Source organism: Drosophila gunungcola (genome assembly GCF_025200985.1).
Source record: "Drosophila gunungcola strain Sukarami chromosome X unlocalized genomic scaffold, Dgunungcola_SK_2 000056F, whole genome shotgun sequence".
NCBI classification, from domain to species: domain Eukaryota; kingdom Metazoa; phylum Arthropoda; class Insecta; order Diptera; family Drosophilidae; genus Drosophila; species Drosophila gunungcola.
In genome coordinates this window covers 189438-209533 of record NW_026453195.1, presented here as the reverse complement: position 1 = coordinate 209533, position 20096 = coordinate 189438, and the positions used below count along the sequence as shown (strand labels likewise).

General features: G+C 40.4%; 5 protein-coding genes across 7 annotated transcripts in view; 1 reads left to right on the top strand and 4 right to left on the bottom strand.

The window, feature by feature from the left end:
- Positions 1-1429, bottom strand: part of LOC128261161 (disks large 1 tumor suppressor protein) — a 49714-nt gene extending 48285 nt beyond the window's left edge. For 2 of the 3 annotated variants that reach the window (XM_052994674.1, XM_052994673.1), the window contains exon 1: positions 1265-1429. The gene's annotated coding sequence lies outside the window, so the exon portion shown is untranslated. Of the gene's footprint in view, positions 1-1173 lie in introns of all 3 variants that reach the window. The other variant, XM_052994675.1, reaches the window with a different exon arrangement.
- Positions 1430-2074: 645 nt separating this feature from the next.
- Positions 2075-2844, bottom strand: LOC128261163 (mitochondrial import inner membrane translocase subunit Tim8). Its single transcript, XM_052994705.1, has 2 exons — positions 2626-2844; positions 2075-2543 (listed from the first exon to the last, which is right to left on the bottom strand). The coding sequence occupies exons 1-2, from the start codon at positions 2713-2715 to the stop codon at positions 2367-2369; spliced, it is 267 nt and encodes an 88-aa protein (XP_052850665.1). The 5' UTR covers positions 2716-2844; the 3' UTR covers positions 2075-2366.
- Positions 2845-3216: 372 nt separating this feature from the next.
- Positions 3217-13355, top strand: LOC128261125 (tyrosine-protein kinase hopscotch). The gene is made up of 10 exons (XM_052994609.1): positions 3217-5081; positions 6042-6202; positions 7363-7569; positions 7929-8248; positions 8322-8784; positions 9326-9675; positions 10379-10815; positions 11128-11306; positions 11524-11688; positions 12275-13355. Exons 1-10 carry the CDS (start codon positions 4002-4004, stop codon positions 12468-12470), a joined length of 3558 nt encoding a protein of 1185 aa, XP_052850569.1. The 5' UTR covers positions 3217-4001; the 3' UTR covers positions 12471-13355.
- Positions 13356-13816: 461 nt separating this feature from the next.
- On the bottom strand, positions 13817-16010 carry LOC128261139 (uncharacterized). Its single transcript, XM_052994627.1, has 2 exons — positions 15681-16010; positions 13817-15610 (listed from the first exon to the last, which is right to left on the bottom strand). Exons 1-2 carry the CDS (start codon positions 15887-15889, stop codon positions 15451-15453), a joined length of 369 nt encoding a protein of 122 aa, XP_052850587.1. The 5' UTR covers positions 15890-16010; the 3' UTR covers positions 13817-15450.
- Positions 16011-16724: 714 nt separating this feature from the next.
- On the bottom strand, positions 16725-19469 carry LOC128261130 (segment polarity protein dishevelled). Its single transcript, XM_052994615.1, has one exon. It carries the CDS (start codon positions 19035-19037, stop codon positions 17172-17174), a length of 1866 nt encoding a protein of 621 aa, XP_052850575.1. The 5' UTR covers positions 19038-19469; the 3' UTR covers positions 16725-17171.
- Between the last annotated feature and the right edge of the window lie 627 nt (positions 19470-20096).

Here is a 20096-nt window from a genome sequence, read left to right as displayed (position 1 = left end):
AAAATGATTCTATTTATTAATAAGAATTAAATAACTCATAATATAGGTCTTTCGTTTTTGAACACTAATAATCCTTTGAAATGAATAATCCGTCTTATAAAATTATATTACATTTTAGTTAACTCATTTTTTTAAGTAACTAGTATATTTTAAGCATATTTTAAATGCATTATAAATAAGAAATAAAATATTGATCTTGCAGAAATCAAATTGAACAAGATTTCAGTTCGAATCTTTAATGCTGTAAGTCTTTCTCTTTTAGCCAGCGATCACTGTACCCCACATAAGGACTCCAACACACACACATTCATACGCTTTCACCTGCTGCAGGCGCGAGCCCAGAAAAGTATGCAGCAAAAAGGAGAGCATATGCAATAAACACTCAATTCCACGCACACAAAAGCACGAAGAGCATACACTTACAGAGAGATATTAACCGTTACGGATTGACGTTCGCCTGGCGGATTTTTGACCTTGACATGTCGCCCGTGGTTGTAATTGTAGCTGTTTTCGGTGGACCGGAGTGCGAGTATGTTAAAAAGCAAGGGGCAAATCGGATGAAAATCTGAGGGAAAAGCGGGCGGAAAACTGGGTCGCAGATAGGAGGTGATTAATTATTCAGCCGCAGCATAATTATTCGAGCGTTGTGGTGTGTGTGTTATTTATAGACTAGCCGAAAAAAACAACACAGTAAAAACACAGAAAAAAACCGTTATGATGTGTGTAAAAAAGAAGAAGAAGAAAGAGAGAGATAGATCGAGTCGAGAGAGCATTGTAAACTTAGTAATACTAATAAGAAAATTTGCACACACTCAGACAAACCGCCATTGTAAATTTTCCTCCTTTTGAACAAAAAAATTAAAAAAGGGATGCTGTGAATTATGTATGCTCCACTCGCACACATACACCTTGTGCAACTGCAATGCAACACAGGGGGAAAAAAAATCAGCTGGCTGTGGTACCGTTACACACACACGTGCCTCTTCGGCAATTATTTGATTTTTCCTGTACTTCCTTTATATCATCTTTATTAACAACATCCCTTGCACACATATGTACGTACAGATAACCACACACACTCACAGGGACAGAAAAAAAAGGAGCACCTTAAAAAAAATCGGTTTAATGTCTCTTTTTTACTCCTGCAGGCAAATCAAGGTACATTTTCTTTACTTTTCTCCACTTTATCCTTTTTTTCGCTTTTCATTTTCCTTTGTACACCGACACTGACTATATTTTGTGCTCCTCACGCACACACACTCACTGGCAAAAAGGACATGCGTTTGGCACAGCCTTCGGGGATTTAGTGTTTAATATAAATAAGTAGCGGCAGCACGCTTCCTTTCCACATATATTATATTATATAGAAACATTACATTCTAGACGTGAAACTATGTTATGTTGCAGTGTGACCGACGAGTTTTTCTGCTCACTGCATCGCGTGCTAGAGATGGACTACTCACAAGAGGCTAACGCGTTCAAAAGTATCGTTTTTTTTATCAAAGCTTTTATTCACGATAAATTCAAAATTATAATGGCATACTCAATTAATCAAAATGTTTGTTTTTTATTTATTTGGTCTGAGTTTACTTTGTATTTCTATATGTTTATTTAAGAAATAAAAATTGTATCATGATTTTTGTACTTCATTTGGCTCATTAAACTTTAACAGTGTGCAAGAAAATCCAGTCAGTTATTGAATTGGGTTGCAGTTGGACTGTGTTCCAACTGGACGATGAGAAGACAAATTCCAATTGTAACTTTAATTTAACTAAATAATAAATAATTAGTAATTTTTGAAAAAAAAGAAGAAGTTACAAAATATCTATATAAATATATTATTTAATCAATGAATAGGCTGATTTTAAATACTGTTTTCATTTCCGATAAGTGTTCTATCTAGGTTAAGGGAAAATTAAAAAAAAACAAATTAACGGATAGTATTTTTATACGATAACGGGAAAACCAATTCGAAACTTCATAGTAATACAGCTTTTACATAAGGAAAATTGTTGCAGTATTTCATCATTATCTTAACAACATCAACAGATTTAAAATTAGAACATTACCCATGTTAAACATACAAAACGAAAGTTGTATTTATTTTGGATTCGCTAGCGTTAGGCCGTCAAAACAATAGAGTTATGGTACAGGATTTACGGTTTGTCCGGCTGGCGCACTTTGTCCGGATGGTGTATTCCGGATCACGGGTCACATATTATCGGGATAGCAGCAGCACCGAACGCAGCGCGGAAAAAAAGTGCTTACATGATAATTTTTTGTTTAAAAATAGCTTTAACAGTAGGACAGTGGCGGAAGCTCCCCGGATTTCCAGATCCCAGTATGGAGTAATATGGTGACCTGACCTACAGGTCGCCGCCGCCGCGCTTTTGGAGCATCTGGGCAAATCGCTGGGTGATCAGCAGCGAGGTGTCAATAAATCGGTCAACGCAGTTGCTCAAACATGTCTCGGTGGCGTGGTCCAGTTTGGTGCTGGGCTTCCCAATGCACTTCTCCCAGCAGATCTCGTTGAACTCGTGTATCTAAATGGGGGCGGGGATTGGGTGACCGGTCCGATTAACAAATGGGCTCTTGTTATGGTGGGTCTTATTTGTATATGCTCACCTGTGCATTGACCTGTGCCTTCTGTTTCTCGATCATGAGGAACTCCTGCAGCTCCTTGTCGTTGCCGGAAAGGTTCTCAAATTCGGACATGGTGTGATTTTCAGTGAAAAATCTTACAAAACAACCAGACTCCCGAATTTTATATTTTTGAGGTTTGAGTTTTGAGGTTATATAAAGAGACGGCAGTGACTGACAGCTGTGCGGTGTGGCCAGCGACTCGGAAAAATACACACTAAAATATTTCGTAAAATGTAATCCGATGGTGGTTGCCATGGATGGACATTATCGCTGACCCAAACCACAAACTGTATTTACACGACGCACTCAAAACAGTAAAAAAATATACATATAAAATACAAAAATCGTAAGATTAAAACGATTTTTATTAAGCATTTTTTTAAATGTTCTCATATTATAATTTTTTATACAAAATTATAGTTATAGTTCTAAAAATAACTGGGCTTTTCTATACATGTTTTTTAATTTACTTTTAAAAGCATATTAAAATACTTGAAAAGTTAATTAATCAATGGATTTCTTTTATTTAAACGATACTTTTGCTCGCGTTAGCCCCTTAAGTGCAGGCAATCTCTACCGGGCGGTGTTTTTGGTAGAAAAACCAGTTGGTCACACTACAAACCCCAAACTTGGGGAAAAATATCGCTATTCGTGGCTTGTGTTGTATTGTAGATTCGCAATTGCAGCTTCGCTTCGACTGCAGACCCAGTTTTAGATCGAACGCGACTATAAACAAGGTGCGACTATATCTCTGGCGGTGGCTCCAATTTTTCCCGCCGTGCTGCCCCTTAAAAGTTTTGGATCTTGCTGGCGTTTCGGGTTTCCAATATCGGACCTCTGATTTCCGATTTCTTCTGCTGACGGATCGCCAAATTGGTTCTTCAGGCAGTGTTGGCACCATCATCGGCGGCGAATTCTAGCGGGGATTGCGAGGAAAGCGGCGGAATCCAGGAGGTTCTCCGCCGAAGGCATCCATGGAACTCCAGCTGAAAGTTGGCCATCCATCCTAGCAACCTGCCATAACGGCTGTGGAGGATAAGGCAGAAGGATAAGGGTAAGATCCTCCATTCAACTGTGTCGGGGTTCGAAGAAGCGCCAAGGAACACCTAGAAATGTAGCAGAACCTCGAGGAGCAACCACTGAAGGGACTCACAAGAAACTCCTACTCCTAACTAAGCAAAAAGCCAAGGAAGCACCCATAAAACTAGCCGAATCTTAAGGAAGGATCAGGAATTTAACTGGAGGGCATGAAGGAGCAGCTGCATTAGCTCCCTCTCGTTCTCTGCCAAAAACTGCTGCTACAGGAGGAGCAACAAGGACCTCAAGGACCGGAGGCACCAGTTACCACCAATCCGCCGATGGCTCTGGCCAGCGGAGGAGACGACAGAATGGACGACAGCAGCAGCGGACGCACTTCGCTGGCGGACAGCGCCAGTCTGACCAACTCCTCCATGCGCAGCGGCGCCTCGTCGCAAAGCATGCACGCCATCGATGGCACCATCCGGGTGTTCAACTACATGACCAACGACTATGAGCGCTTCTTTGCCACGATGCTGTGCGAGGAGATCTGCAACGCGATGTGCCGCGTCCTGGGCATTGCCCCGAATGCCCAGCTCCTCTATGGGATACGGGAGCACGCCACCTCGCGTCGCTCCTCGCCGCTGGTGCGGCTGGATCTCACGTGGTCGCTGCCCGGCGAGCGACTCAGCTGCCAGTTGATCTACTGCTTCCGGATGCGATTCCGGGTGCCCGAATTGGACAGCCAGCTAGAGCAGATCGATGGACGGAGCCACAAGTTCCTCTACGCCCAGATGCGCTACGACATGCGCAACGAACAAATCCCGGAGATACGCTATCCAGAGCACAAGGACGACACCACGGGCCTGGCCGTGATGGACATGCTGATCGACGACCAGGAGCAGACGCCCGACCAGCAGGCGGTGCGCTCCATCGAGAAGTTATACAAGATGTATTTGCCACCGAGCCTGTGGCGGGCGCACAGCTTCTTCGTGGGCTCCAAGATCCGCGAGGTGTTCCGCAACCTGAAGGCCAACTCGCCGAATGTGGAACGCCTCAAGTGGCACTATGTCCACCAGATTGCCCACCTGGCGCCCACCTACATGACCGAGCAGTTCACCTGCACCGTTCAGTATCTGCCCAACGAGGAGATGCCGCGCGGCGGCGGCGGGCCCATCGGCACCAGTCTGGCCCACTCGGTCAGTAACTCCACGTCGACGCTGGCCACCTCCGGATCCACCAACACGCTCTCCACGCTCACCGGCAATCCCAGCCAGGGCGCCAGTGGCGGCGGCAGCGGCAAGAAGGGCAAACGGCGATCCACCAGCACCGGCATCGATGTCTACGTGCGGGTCTTCCCGCACGACTCCCTGGAGCCGGGTCTCAAGGTGGCCAGGGTCACCTCGGAGGCCACACTCAAGGTAAATGTGCTACAAGTTTTACCAAAAAAATGTTTCATTTTCATATTTTAAAAAATAATTTAAAAAATCTCTTTAGGGACTTTGTCAGGCAATTTTGAACTTTAAGATTAGTTTTCTAATGAATGTAGGTTTTAATCGGATTTCTCAGTTTTAAACCTGAACTTACCATGAAGACTAGAAAACTGAACTTTATCGCTTAAAATTTTAAGTTTTCTTTCTAGTAAATATAAATTTTTGACCCTTTGCGAACGTGTTAAATCATTTTTTCAATATAATTGGCCAACGCCTTTAGAAATTTCGGATGAATTTCTTTATGATATCTAATACCTACAAGAGAAAACACAAAAATTCGATTTTTTAATGAGAAATGACTTAGACTTTTACATATTTAATTTGGGCACTTTTTCGAACGTGCCTGAAAGGAAATTTTCTACTTAAAATCGTAACAAATCAAGCAAACTGAATACAGTTTTATTTTACCGAGTTTAAATATTATATTTAAATAAATATAGCTTACAAATTATGAAACACGAAAAAAAAATTGTTCAGCATTTTTGATGATAACTCAAAAGCATTGAATTAAGAACATTCTTTTAAATAGATTCGAAAATTTACTTGATTCTTGCTTAATGTCTATGACTTTTGTTCCTTTTCCTGACTTTGAATCAAAAAAACTTAATTGCAAAGCATCTTTGGGCATTTTCGAATGCTTGTTAATCAGAACTTAAAGCGTGTTCTATTTATATAAAACTCATTAAGGAACACCATCCGGTTTTATTTCGAAAACATTTTTATTGATTTCTCACTTTAATTGAAAACTCACCGCCTGATTGTCTTGCTCTGCACTTAAATTAAAAATACGGCTTATCAGGGGCAAACAAAGTGCGACATTAAGGGGTCAGGCTGGCTGAAAAGAGCTGACAGAGAAAAATACGGCTGATAACAATGTTTCTTCCACAGTGGATTCTGGTGGGCGGCGTGGAAGGCATATTCATGATCTCCAAAATCAACGACACCGATGTAAGGCTGGAAATCGTGGGCCTGCCCAAAGGCTACGAAATGCACTTCCAGACGGAAAAGGAAATGAAGTCCTTCATCTCCTATCTGGGTATCTATATCAGGTGAGTTGTCAAGTTCTTTGCCTTGTCGATTTTTTACAAATTCGAATCTTAAAAATTCTCTTTCCAAATGTGCAAGATTATTTGTTAAACACTAATCATTAAACATAATTAGTTTTAGCTTTTGAGAAGTTTTGTAGTTTGCAAAAAGATTCTAAAACCGAATAGTCGTAAATTTTTTGTTTGAATGTTAAACAAATATAGTTTTATAATTGCTTTAGTCGATTCCTAGAAATCGAAAACATAATTAAAATCAGTATGTTCTTATGGGGGTTAAAACAAAAAATGATTTCTTATTAAAATCAATTATATTTTATTGACAGCACGAAATCGCCTTTATAGGTTCTGCTTATTGTATATGTATATGTATGTATAAGCTGAAATATGAGTTTAACAATCTCCTAATCAGAAATGTAATGATTTCTATTGAATAACACTACTAAGTATATTAACTTGTAACTTTTGCAACCTGTATTTGTATACAAAATTCAAAACTTTATTTTATTTTGGTGTGTAATGCTTCTCTTACACATTTTTCTAGCTTTTTGTTTTTAAAGAAGTATTTTTCATGCTCTATTTAATCAAAACTAGAACACTTACCGAGTATTAGTTTTTGATTATGTTTAATTAAATGATCATTTATATGCTAATGGGAATTAAACATCGTGCTTTGCGTGAATTGGAGGCTTACATGAGTTGTTCTTTCTAAAACCGATAATTCGCAAGGTTTCTTTTGAAGAATGATTTATAATCAAGGAATTAACGTTCGTCGGATATAATGAAATACTCTATTATGAATCATAATGTATTTATTGGTATAGCATATTTAAAGGGACTTAAGAGATTTATGTAAAGTGAAATATTCATAATTTAAACATAAATCCACAAAACATGTTAAAAACTTTTACAATAAAAATTGGCCTATCTATTTAAGCTATTGTGAATGTTTTTGATCTAAAAGTAAACATTAGGTCATTTCTTAACAAAATTAACATTTTAAGAACTTCTAAAAGGCTTTAAGTAAAGTATTTGATATAGAAAGGAAATTACACTTTAGGAGACTTGAAGTCTAAAACAATTTTTCAAGTACAACAAAATCTGTTAACATTTTATCTTGTTAATAAACAAAGTTAACCGCATATCCTTTGCCTACTGCCTTGCAGATTGTCCTGCAAGTGGATGCAAGACCTGTGCCATTCCTACCGCACGCCCTCCTTGGAGGAGCTGAGCTCCCTCCACTGCCATGGACCAATCGGCGGTGCCTATTCGCTGATGAAGCTGCACGAAAACGGGGACAAGTGTGGCAGCTACATTGTGCGCGAGTGCGATCGCGAATACAACATTTACTACATTGATATCAACACCAAAATGTGAGTGCTGTGCTTCACAGTCGCCCAGATAATCAGCAGCCACATCCCAACTTTGATTGTACAATACTTTGTTTTAGTTTTTTACGCATTTTATATACCCACTCTTTCAATTGCAGAAGTAAAGAAACCGTTTTTTACAGACCTTCACTTGCGTCATAAAAACAAAAATTTATTTTATTTTCTTCCTATTTTAATTGCTGAATTTTTTACACATTCTAAAACCGAGTTGCTTGAAAAATTATTTTTTTTTTTTTGCTTGAAACCCTCAGTTGCGTCATAAAAAATATGTTTAGTGTTTTGCATTGATAATTTGTGAATTTAAGCTCTGGATAACCAAATGATGGCTTTTCTCCTTACAGCATAGCCAAAAAAACAGATCAGGAGCGTTGCAAAACAGAGACATTTAGGATCGTGCGCAAGGAATCGCAGTGGAAGCTGAGCTACAACAATGCGGAGCATGTGCTGAACTCGCTGCACGAGGTGGCGCACTTCATCCAGGCGGACAGTCCCGACCGCTATCGCATACCCGCCTCCAAGTACGACAAGCCGCCGCTGCTGCTCCTGCTGCTGCCAAAGAACCTCAAGGCCAAAAAGACTGACCTGCAACTCAGCGAGGCGGAGCTGCAGCGCCGCAATCCGCAGATCTTCAATCCCAAGACTGATCTGCAATGGTATCCAGGTATGGGCATCCCCATCCCTTTTTCGAAATTGCTCAAAATGATTTATTTATTTGAGAAATTCCATTTGCGTAGATTCGATTTCGCTGAGCGACGATGGCATGATGTTCACAATGCGCGGCGATTGGATCCAACAGAGTCCCGTCAAGGATGTCTCGGTGACCATGAAGATGCTGAAGAGCGATGGCAACTTCATGGAGTTCTTTCGGCTGGCCCAGACCTGGAGCCTCATCCAATCGCCGCAGTTTCTCAAGCTCTACGGCCTGACGCTCGCCGATCCGTACACAATGGTCATGGAGTACTCGCGCTATGGGCCGCTGAACAAGTTCCTGCACTCGGTGCCCCACGTCAGCCTCAACTGTCTGCTCGATCTGATGCATGGACTGGTGCGCGGCATGCACTATCTGCAGGACAACAAGATCATCCACAACTACATACGGTGCAGCAATCTGTACGTGACCAAATACGATCCATCCTCGTTCGTGCTTGATGCCAAAATCAGCGATCCCGGCTATCCGCGTCCCTACCGAGAATCCGAGTGAGTAGCTAGCCCACAATTGTCACGTTTTTGATAAGTGGAAGAAGGGTGTTTCGAAATTAATCACTAAAGCACAAGGCAGAGGAACCATGACTCCAAAGTTAGTAGTTATTCATAAGTCTTTAAATAGTTTTTAATATAAATTGATAAATATTCTGATATGGTTTTTGGTAGAAGAATATATTCCAACATAAGCGATATAGTATTTTGTTTTAATTTACTTTGTTTCAATTGGAAATTTTAAATATTCATTTATTGAATGCAACAGTTTGCTAAACATATAGTTATTTATAAATCCACCAGATCTATTATGACGTAGTACGGATGTAGAAGTAGAATTTCGAATATATATTCACCAAATTAGCGCGATTTTTATCATTTAATTACTTTGTTTCAAATTGGAAAAGTGAAATATACATTTATTGAATGCAAGTTATTTATAAATCTATTACGACGTAGTGCGGATGTGGAAGTAGAATTACGAAATGTTAAATATAGATTTATATATTTTGGCCACATTGTGTTACTGTCCAACCCGCAGCTCGCCGTGGATACCCACCAAGTATTATCGCAACCTGCAGGCGGCCAAGCTGGATCAGACCACTCAACTATGGGCTTTCGCCACCACCATATACGAGATCTTCTCACGTTGCACGACCGATCTGCGGACGCTGCGCCAGGAGCAACTGCTGCGGCAGCGGAACATCGATGGCAACATACTCAGAACACTCGATCCGGACCTGTGTCCCACTCTGATGTTCGAGACCATCATGGACGGCTGGTCGGACGATGAGGAAAAGCAGTTCAGCCACCACGACATCTTCTCCCGCCTCAACAGAATCAAGGAGGAAATACTGCCCAACTACATGCCACCGCCCGAGATCGCAACAAGTGAGTTTTCTAGTACATAGTATTGTTAGTCAGTTCAATGATCAATGCTTGTGTTGACAGGCACTAGTTTATTCCAGCCACTCATTTCATACATTTAATTTTTGTAACTGTGATTTTCCGTGGAAATAATCAGCACTTTTGTAGAATTACCTTATCTCTTGCAGTAAGGCAGAACATTTGTATATATTTTATATATGCACTAGAAATTATTAAACAATAAATAAACTAAATAACTTGTTTGACATTTGTAATTTCTAAATCAATTATATTAAAAGAATCAATTGAAGCAATATCTTTTTATAGCTAAACTTTTTAGTTACATTTATAAAGGCACAAAATGTATTCAGTATATCAGTTTTCTATATGCATTAGAAATAATTAAACACTATTAATAAATTAAATTAGTTCAATAATGCAATTTTAAAAAGCTTGTTCGACATTGGTCATTTGTTAATAAATTAAGGGTATTAGCAGCTCTAATTGATAAGAAAATTCGATTGAAATTTTAAGTTAACTTAGTTTACCTTATTTTAGATAACTTAATATAATTAAAAATCGATTTAATGCTATAAACAGATCCAATGTAAGGAACGAGCAAACAGCCTTATGGCTGTATTTTTGATTTGTCACTTTTACAATACACTAAAATGCAATTTACAAACTCTGTTTTCAAAACTATTACAATTTCTTTGCCCTTTTGCAGATGGCACTGGCGATGAGGAAGTCGAGATCAGCGGCGACCTGCCCTGCCATAATCCCTTCCCCGGATCGCACATGCTAATGGTAATACCGCTGACCAGCGAGTGCCGGGTGATCTACAACATGGCCAACATGATCGGCCAGGGCCACTATGGCACCGTCTACAAGGGCCACCTGGAGTTCAACGACAAGGATCAGGCGCGGGAGCAGGTGGCCATTAAGATGCTGAACACCATGCAGGTGTCGACCGACTTCCATCGCGAGATCGGCATTATGCGCACGTTGGATCACCCCAATGTGGTCAAGTTTAAGTATTGGGCGGAGAGGTCGCACTGCATCATCATGGAATACCTGTCCGGTTCCTTCGAAACGTACCTGCGCTTCGAGGCGCCCAATCTCAAGGATCCGCGTCTCGTCGGTTTCGCCCTGGACATTGCGCAAGTAAGTGGGTTTGATCGGGAAACGCTTTGGAAGCTTAATCAATTTAATATTTGTATATATCTATGCCTACTAAACTTTTACAAGAGTAAATTCATCTTAATTTTTGTTATATTTAATTCATTTGCAAAGCAATTTGCATTTGTAAGCCTGTTTGATAATTGTTGTGTTGTATTTCCAAACCGTTTATCATTATTTTTATTACTTTCTATTGAAATTGTAAAAGAAATTCGATTTCCCAAACCTAGTTGATATTACTTATTTGTTCAGTAGATTATTTTAATGATATTTAATTAATTATTTATCTCGCCGCAGGGTATGAAATATTTATCGGGCATGGGATTGATTCATCGGGACTTGGCCGCCCGAAACATTCTCGTGGATCACAATGGCGATCGCGATTGCGTCAAAATCTCAGACTTCGGCCTGGCGCAATTCGCCAATTCCGATGGATATTACTACGCCACGAGCAGAAGAGATATTCCCATTAAGTGGTAAGGAAAATCTAACCAGGTTATATGGTGTGTCTTATCAAATGTGTCCTTTGAGTTTATCCTTATCTCCTCTCCTGCAAACATAACCTTTTAAACGTGGCTAAATCCATATATTTTAATTGATCTTTTGTTGATGGTAAATTCACAGAGAATTATTTCTACTTGACACTACATTGGTAAACTGTTGGTAAATGAAATTAATCCCTTTGATTGACAGGTATTCCCCGGAGGCCATCTCCACCTGCAGATTCTCATCGTACTCGGACGTTTGGAGCTATGGCGTGACGCTCTTCGAAATGTTCTCCCGAGGCGAAGTGCCCAATCTGGTGCCGATGCAGACATCGCAGGAAGACTTCCTCAATCGCCTCGAGAGCGGCGAACGGTGAGTTGTGCCCAGTTCTGCCCTCAGAGATAACCACTGACCAAATTCTCATCAAATTTGCCATGATCTATGTATATACATATATGTTTCAAAATTAATGGGAACTCGAGATAACCTTTGCAACACGCGTCGCTACAAAGTGTCAGTTCATTATAGCTTTGACCAAATTCTTAGACATTAATCACATTTAACAGCTGTGTGAATTTTATTGACCTTAAAAATCTCTTATGGATTTCGGGATTATTTTGAATAAAAATCTACATTTATTTGCGTGATGGGCACTTTATAAATTGCTAGTTTTTGTTAGTTGATAATATTAATGTCATTTATATGTTTAGTAACCTTATACCCTTCATAGCATTAGCCAAATTCATAGAGACAAGCTACTTAAATTATGAACATTTAACAGCTATGTGAATTTTATGAATTTTGGGATTCTTTTTTTTTGTATATAAAAATTTTAAACTTTTTATACCCTGCATTTATAGGGACAAGCTAAGTGAATTTTATGGATTATGGAATTTTTTTTTCTACTATTGTCTTTTATGTAAATATGCATTCTAAAATTGTTGCCATGTATTTGCAGATTAAATCGCCCAACCAGTTGTCCGGACTTTATGTACGACCTGATGCTGTTGTGCTGGCATGCCACGCCCCGTTCGCGGCCCAGTTTCGCCACCATCGTGGACATCATCACACGGGAAATGGCCACCAAGGTGTCGCATCCGGCGGATGGCCACCAGTCGCCGCCAAATCCGAATCTGCCGGCGGTGGCCGAGTGAGAGCAGACAACGAGTGTTCCAAACACGACAACAGAATGATATACACATATTTAGGCATAAGTTTTTTTAAGCTGTTAGCATTTAAACTGTACGTTTTTAAAACAACACAATCATACCGCAAATCACTTGACGTAACTTTCGGCTTGGAGTGCTTTTGGAAGAATCAACCCATCAATACCCCATCCATCCATCCATCCATCCATCTATCCATCCATCCATCCATACATCCATCCATCCATTCATCCTTCCACCCATCCATCTATCCATCCATCGATCCATTTTCGGATTCTTGCGCGACTTCAGTTTTATTGTTGTGCTAACTATTGGCGCTCTTTTCTCGTCCCCTCGCCTTTATATATACCATATATATATATATTTATATATATATATATATATATGTATAAACAATTCTCAACCTTTGTGTTATACATTTTAGCCCACTTTGTTAAATATTGTTAAGCTAAAGCTTCAATTTTTTGTAATGCCCACGCAAAAACACTAAACACTAAACTAAATATAATGTGTAAATATTAATTGAACTAGTTTAGGGTTTCGACATGAACGGCAACACACGGCAATTTACACGAAACAGATCGAAAGGCGGCGGACGGATCGAAAGGATCTCGGTTCCGCGGATCGACTAATATTAATCTACAAAATCATGTGCACATATAGTCCTAAGGTATGTCAATTAATGTCGATCAAATGCCATTTTAACCTACAATGCTTCGAAACAGAAACGAATTATATATTTACATGCTATACAAGCCACTATACAAGCCGGTATATGCACAACCACACAACCGCAGGCACAATAACTTATTGATGTTAACAAGAATGGATATTTCCGAAATAAATCAATTTTCTTACGTGTTTAATAATGAACTTTTATTATTGCATTATATATATTGGGATCAGAACGGGACTTTCTGGCTGTGTTCAAAGGGATCTCCACGTTGCAGCCTCTAATTTAAGTTTATTTTATATAAATAAAACAAATCAATACATTAGTTCGAGAATATCATGTTATATTTACCTTACACATATATTTTATAGGTTTTAGCATCTAAGCTATATATTTTATGAATTCCGAACAAAATTTGTGGTTTTCATCTTTATAAAATATTTTCCCAAAAATTATGAAATTTCTACTTTTCAAAAGCAAATGATTGAAATCAGTTAAAACAAACTGTTTTTAGTTTTCTATAAAATGTATATTTGATCATTTTAGAGAACAGGATATTTTTCTCGATACAGGATATTTTTCTCGAACCATACAAACGACAGAGATGGCACTACTTTTATAGAAAAATTGTATATATATATATAAATATTCAATACGTCCTTAAAAAATTTTTAGATCGAGATTTTGTAGTTTAGACATCCAACTATTTTATTAGGGAATATATAACAGCAAATAGATCTTATAGAACTACTTGGAATACCTATGTGTTGATTTCAATTATTTGTATTTACTTTCAGACACGATTATAACAGCTTTTTGTGAAATTCAGTGTTAGTTCATTATATATACAGGGTTTACTTATCTTGATGTAGTTATTTTAGTCTTATAGTTATGTACTTATGAACTCCTCTCACGAAAATAGAGCCCTTTTACAACTTTCTGTTTTTCAGTGCCTGCTGTTAAATGCAAATTTAGGGGTTAAATGTAAAAGGGCAGTTCCATATGTTAAATACTATCTAAATCTTAATTTATAAATGGCAAATAAGCCTTTTACCCTATATATACTAATCTTCAAACGACGGTTTTTGGCAATATTATTAAAAATATTGCATTGTGGCATAAATATAAACTCAATTTTAAAATGGAACATAAATTGCTTACGTCTTACTTACCAACTAATCTTAAAACGTAGATATTTATAAAATATTTCCGAGTATATGGTGCCCATTTGCAACTCACTGCTTTTCTAATGCTATGAGCTACTCTTAAGTGCTAGTTAGTTAATTCTAAAGAATAGGTTGTCTCCTTAACAAGATACTGTATACCAGTCCTTGCTTTAAAATGTAAAACTCAACTGTCAAATGGTAAATAAGAATCCCTTACAAGCTACTCTTGTTGTACCCTAACTAGTTGGCTTATTTATTGGTTATAAAGAAGGTTTTTGGTAAATATTTAATGTGGGTGTGGCTTAGCAAGTTTTTGTTGCTTTTTATGCTATGGTAATTTAATTACAGTACTTGAGTCGTACAACATAAAAATCGGACAACTATGTCTTACAGCTGCCTTTGAATCTATTGGAATATTTAAAGAGTTTTCGTCATAAGTTTGTTGTCTTTTTTAATATGACGATTTTACATATATCCTTTTAATTTTATAGAACTGCTGCCATAGAAACAACCGGTCAATTTATATAAAAGTCTGCACGGGGTCAAATCCCACTGCTGCTCAATAAACATTTATATTTTTTCAACTTAATATTTATATTTTGAAAATCAAATTCAAATGTTGGTTAAAAATGATTTGTAAAGTCATCAAATTGATCGTCATATCAACTATTTTTTGTCTTCAAACAGAACTCAAGTACAAATTGGTTCTCTTAAATTTAAATAAACTCGGTGTGTTCCACTGGCAAAGTAATTACGTTACTTGAAAAAACCTTAGAGACTAAACTAGGCAGTGACTTTAGGATTCCTAGGTTTGATCTGCAACAAAACCTTCTCGAGCAAATGCTAAAATCCTTGTTTCTGTTTCCATATGCCAAGCGTTGTTCCTGTTAAGATGATTTTTAAATCCCGTAGATTGATTCATTTGGATGCAAAGAGTGATCCTTAGATTGGTCAACATCCGACTTTCTTGGCTCTTCGGTTTGAAAGTATAGTGTTAATTTGTAATTGATAGAAGCCTTAAGGATTCAGATTTGGCGATGCCTATAGACATTTAACGATACAAAGTGATCCCAAGTTTTGGCTGTATTCCGATTTCTGGGCCAGATCAGTATCAGAATTTTGGCGGGTGCTAGGAGCTCTCCGCGTTCTTCTTCCTCAGCGTGTCCATGACCCCGGCAAAGTTGGCCGTCTTCTTTTTGGCCGACTTGGGCGTGGATGTCTGACTACGGACGCGCATTTGGGTGGGGGCCACCTCGTCGCTGAAATCAAAGTCATTGGCCTTTTGGGGTCTGAAATGGAGGGGAGGGGGGAAGCATTATATGGGTTATATATATCCAATTATATAGCCAGAAATCTTACTCCTGTTCAATGACATCGGCTGCCTGCTCCAGTTCCTTGCTAATTGCGCCGGATCCGACCTCCGGCGATGGAGGCCTGCGTCCCGGGAATTGCCACTGCAGTTCCGGAATATTTCCCGCCTCCAGCATCAGATAATAGCCCTCCAGCTCCTCGGCATTGGCCGAAAACTTGTCCGCCGTATTCGCTGCCGGTTCCACATCGGTGGCCATTTCGTATTTGATCACTTTATTCAAAAATAAACACTCCTACATCCGAATTTTCTGGTAAAATCAATGAAAATCGATTTAATGTGGCCCGAGTTGTTGTTGTTTGTTTTTTGGCTTGCTCTTTTCGATAACTTAACAATCGATTGGCGCTGGCAGTGCTGCAAAACGACGAAACTGGGCGGTTTATTTAAATTGCAGCCGCTGCCTACATTGGTTAATCTATTTATAGGTTTCTTTATGCACTTAAGTGCACATCCATGCTCGGTTCCGCGTACAGAGATCTTTCGAGGCGGTGTCTAGATGCCATATTGTTTGTTTTAGGGGGAAACATATTAACTTGCTTAAAATGTACACTTGTGAATTCAAAAATGAATTATATTATATTATATTATATTCCTTGGTTTGTTTATGCTTTTTAAGTAAATGTTGGTTTTATTTACTAAAAAGTAATTTAATGCTCTTATCTGCTGACTTTTACTTTTGTTGAGGTCCATATACTTGAGTTTTTTTTTTGGATGCTAAACAACAATAAAAATCAGAGATATTTCTTATAAACTAATTGTTTGTTGTATATTTTGACTTATTGCATTCATTCAAACGTAGTTTTATTAAAAAAAAACTTTTTATCACAAGATACAAAAATATTTTGAAATAAAATAAAAAGTATCAACTCTTACTAATTTCAGTATAATTAAAACAATTGATAAACTGTGCCTTTTGGGATTCATTATATTAAAATAAATTTAATTACAAAAAAATCACACCAAATTAATGATATATGACCACAGTATTCACCAAAAGCAGATAAGACCCGACCTTTTGTACGAAAAGCCATCGATTATTCATTTTTCATTTTATTTGTATTTATTTACTTTGTGATTACTAAATTCTTAGAACTTTATTCAAAATCATCCTCGTCCGTCGTGCTGCCGTTTCTGCTGCTCCATCCGCTCCTGCTCACATATCATATATCTCAGTTGATCTGATCTGATCGTCTCCACAACCGATTAATGCCGGACACGGATATCCCTGTGGTGTTCCTTGTTCCTCCCGATCCTGCTGATCCTTCTCTTTGTGGCTGGCTGTTTAGCGTTCGTTTTCTATGACTTACACGTACCATACATATACATAAGTATTATTATTATTATAATTATTATTATTATTATAATTATTATATTGTTGTTTGCTGTTTGTTTGCTTTGTATACTCGTATATAAAAAAGAATAATCGTACATATTTAATTTAATTAATTAAAAACACAATTTGATTGCAAAAAGAAAGGTTTCTACAATACGTAATTAAATACGGATACGTCCTGATCGTTGGTATTGTTGCCACCGCCGCCGCCACCACCTCCGCCGCGATTGGAGGAGCCGGAGGACTTGTTGGAGCCGTGGGCGGCGATGGTCAGCTGGTTGGCCTGATGGATCACCGAGGTGATGTCGCTCTGCGACGCCGAGATGTCCTTGCTGGTGAGCACATCGCTGCTACTCGATCCCGAGGAGATGTGTCGCTCGGCGATGCCGTACTGGATCGGCTGATAGCCGTGACTTGGATTGTACGTGGCCGAGTATGGCATGTAGATGGGCGGGTTCGGGAGCGGCCCGATGTCGCTGGTGATGCTCTCGGTGTCCGCATGGCTCAGCGCATGGCCGCCGTGCCCGTGCGGCAGCTGGTGCGGATGCAGATGGCCCTGGCCCCGGCCCAGCAGATTGGGATTGCGCTCCTCGTTCACCACGTAGTAGCACTGCTCCGAGAAGGTCAGCTTGTTGACCGTGTGCTTGATGTAATTGCTGCGCAGCATGGCCGAGACGATCCGCCGCGCCTCCCGCCTGTCCTGCACATCCTCCACATTCTCCAGCACCCAGTTGACCGCATCGGCCCCGATGAACGCGTTCGGTATGGTGATCTTCAGCCACATGCGATCCCTGATCTCCAGACCGCTGTCCGGCTTCGTCATCGCCTTGACGATCTCCTCGAGGTTGTTCTGGTCCAGTCGCTCCTTGATCGGCTCCGCAATGTCGGCAATAATACTGTCGTGCGATGTGAGGGCCTGGGTGTGCGCCACCCAGGCACCGGGATCGATGGGCCGCACCGGCTCCGTGCGCGGAATGGTGAAGTAGCCCTTCGGATTGGGGTCCCAGCACTTGGCCACCACCAGCTTGATGGGTCCCGGCTTCTGGACCACCTCTCTCAGCACTCGCACCGCCTCGTCGTTGGTCATGTTCTCGAAGTTCACGTCGTTCACCTGCAGGATCATGTCGCCCGGCTCGATGCGACCGTCCAGGGCCACGGCACCGCCCTTCATGATGCTGCCCACATAGATGCCGCCATCGCCGCCGCGATTCGACTGGCCGACAATGGAGATGCCCAGGAAGTTGACGGCCTCCATGTTGATGGAGACGGTGATGATGTTCAGGGACATGGTCGAGTCCGTTATGGAGCTGTACGAGGAGGTGCGCGACATGCTGGGCGCCCGTTTTTTGCGCCTCTGCGGCTTCTTGCGCACCTGCAGCCGCTGGACGCTACTGTAGTCGGTCATGTCGCGATCGAGGGTCAACTCGGATTCGGTGCCAAAGAGACTGGTCGAGTCCAGATCGCTGGAGAGCACCGAGGCCGATTGATATGTGAGCGGTGGCGGTTGCAGCAGCGGATTGCCCATCATTTTCTGATGATGCAGTACCTGCTGCTGCTGTTGCTGCTGCTGTTGTTGTTGCTGCTGCGCCAGCTGGACAGGCTGCACCTGCTGTTGCTGTTGTTGCTGCTGCTGCTGTTGTTGCTGCTGCTGCTGCTGGATCTTCCTGTTGGTCAGCACGCCCATGCCCAGTTCACACTCGCTGGTGGGCAGCTCGGAACAATTGTCCGACTGATTGGTACCATCGGCCGATACCAACCAGGACACAACGCGCCCATTGAAGCAGGGCAGGATGGTCGAGTCATCGGCTATCTCCTCCTTGACCACACCGAAATCCGCATCCATGGACTTGAAGAAGTACTTGTAGTTGTTGTTCTGCTTGTTCAGCACCAGCTTGAAGTCGCGCAGCGTCACCTGGGCAGATGGAATGGGGATCTTCACCAGATACGGCGTCGTCTCATCGTCGATGTGGTATATCACCTTCGTCTCCTGCCCGCCGCCCCTGTCCGCGTCCATTTTGCCCCTTTTCACTGACTACACACGGCCACACAACACGATTTGGGGGGGGGGGAAAAAAAAAACAGGAAAAACACAGGAAAATCGGGAAATCAGGAAAGGAAAACCCTTTGCAACAAAAATCACTCGCTTTTCTCCCCCTCCTGTCGTCTCTGTCTCTCTTGCCCTCTCGCTCTCGCACGCGTTTCTTTTCCTTTTTCTTTCTCTTTTTTTTGGGCTGGGTGTTCCGTTCAATGCGAATAGCGATTGTGAATGCTATCAAATCGGTTGTAGAACTGCTCCATTGGCGTGATTTCTATTGCGTTAATATCGGGCGGGCAGTACGGTGTGCGAAATTCGGGGGCGAAACATGCATATTGCTAGTTTACAAATAATTTTGTTCGAATTTTATTTTGAGACTAAAAAAAACTGACCGACGCAGTGTGGTATCCGCTTTTTACGCACTGAATGCCAAAACGCCTACCAGGAATAAGGAATATTTTCCAAATGCCAAGCACTTGGTCACACTAGCAATAGCTGGACGGGAAAATCGTTATGATGCATTTTCCACACGTGAAAATGGAAAAAGCCATTCCCAATTAGCTTGAGCTTTTTTACAAAATAATAAACCAATGCAATGCTTTATTTCCTCTAAGACGAGCCACTTGTCACTGAGAAAACAAGGCTGCCAGATCGTTGCAATTAAGCTTAGCTTTGAATTTTCCGGAAAATAGCTTCCAGGCTCTACTAAGCATCAAAACATTTTCCTTTTTTAAACATCCACTGTTTGAGCATTGGACTTTTATTTGCACTTTTCTTCCAGTAAATACTAAAATGTGTAACGGTCACTTCTCTAGCGTCCGGTAATAAAATACCAAAAATGGAACAATAAGTCGTTGTTATCGATAGTTAACGTTATATTTAAACTTGTTTTTTGAAAATATTTTACAATTCTACAACTATATTATGAATAAATTTATTTACATTTGCTGTGTATTGATTTACTCTGAAGCTAACGCAAATTCTCTTTAATAAAATATGGAAAATGTTTATATATTTGAACCCAGTACGGATGAGAAA

Coding starts and splice junctions, on each gene's coding strand:
- LOC128261163 (XM_052994705.1), bottom strand. CDS start 2,715: ATGTCCGAATTTGAGAACCTTTCCGGCAACGACAAGGAGCTGCAGGAG. Junction 2,544..2,625: donor AGGCACAGGTCAATGCACAG/GTGAGCATATAC, acceptor GCCCCCATTTAG/ATACACGAGTTCAACGAGAT.
- LOC128261125 (XM_052994609.1), top strand. CDS start 4,002: ATGGCTCTGGCCAGCGGAGGAGACGACAGAATGGACGACAGCAGCAGC. Junction 8,249..8,321: donor TGATCTGCAATGGTATCCAG/GTATGGGCATCC, acceptor CCATTTGCGTAG/ATTCGATTTCGCTGAGCGAC. Junction 11,307..11,523: donor AGAGATATTCCCATTAAGTG/GTAAGGAAAATC, acceptor TTTGATTGACAG/GTATTCCCCGGAGGCCATCT.
- LOC128261139 (XM_052994627.1), bottom strand. CDS start 15,889: ATGGCCACCGATGTGGAACCGGCAGCGAATACGGCGGACAAGTTTTCG. Junction 15,611..15,680: donor GCCGATGTCATTGAACAGGA/GTAAGATTTCTG, acceptor CCTCCATTTCAG/ACCCCAAAAGGCCAATGACT.
- LOC128261130 (XM_052994615.1), bottom strand. CDS start 19,037: ATGGACGCGGACAGGGGCGGCGGGCAGGAGACGAAGGTGATATACCAC.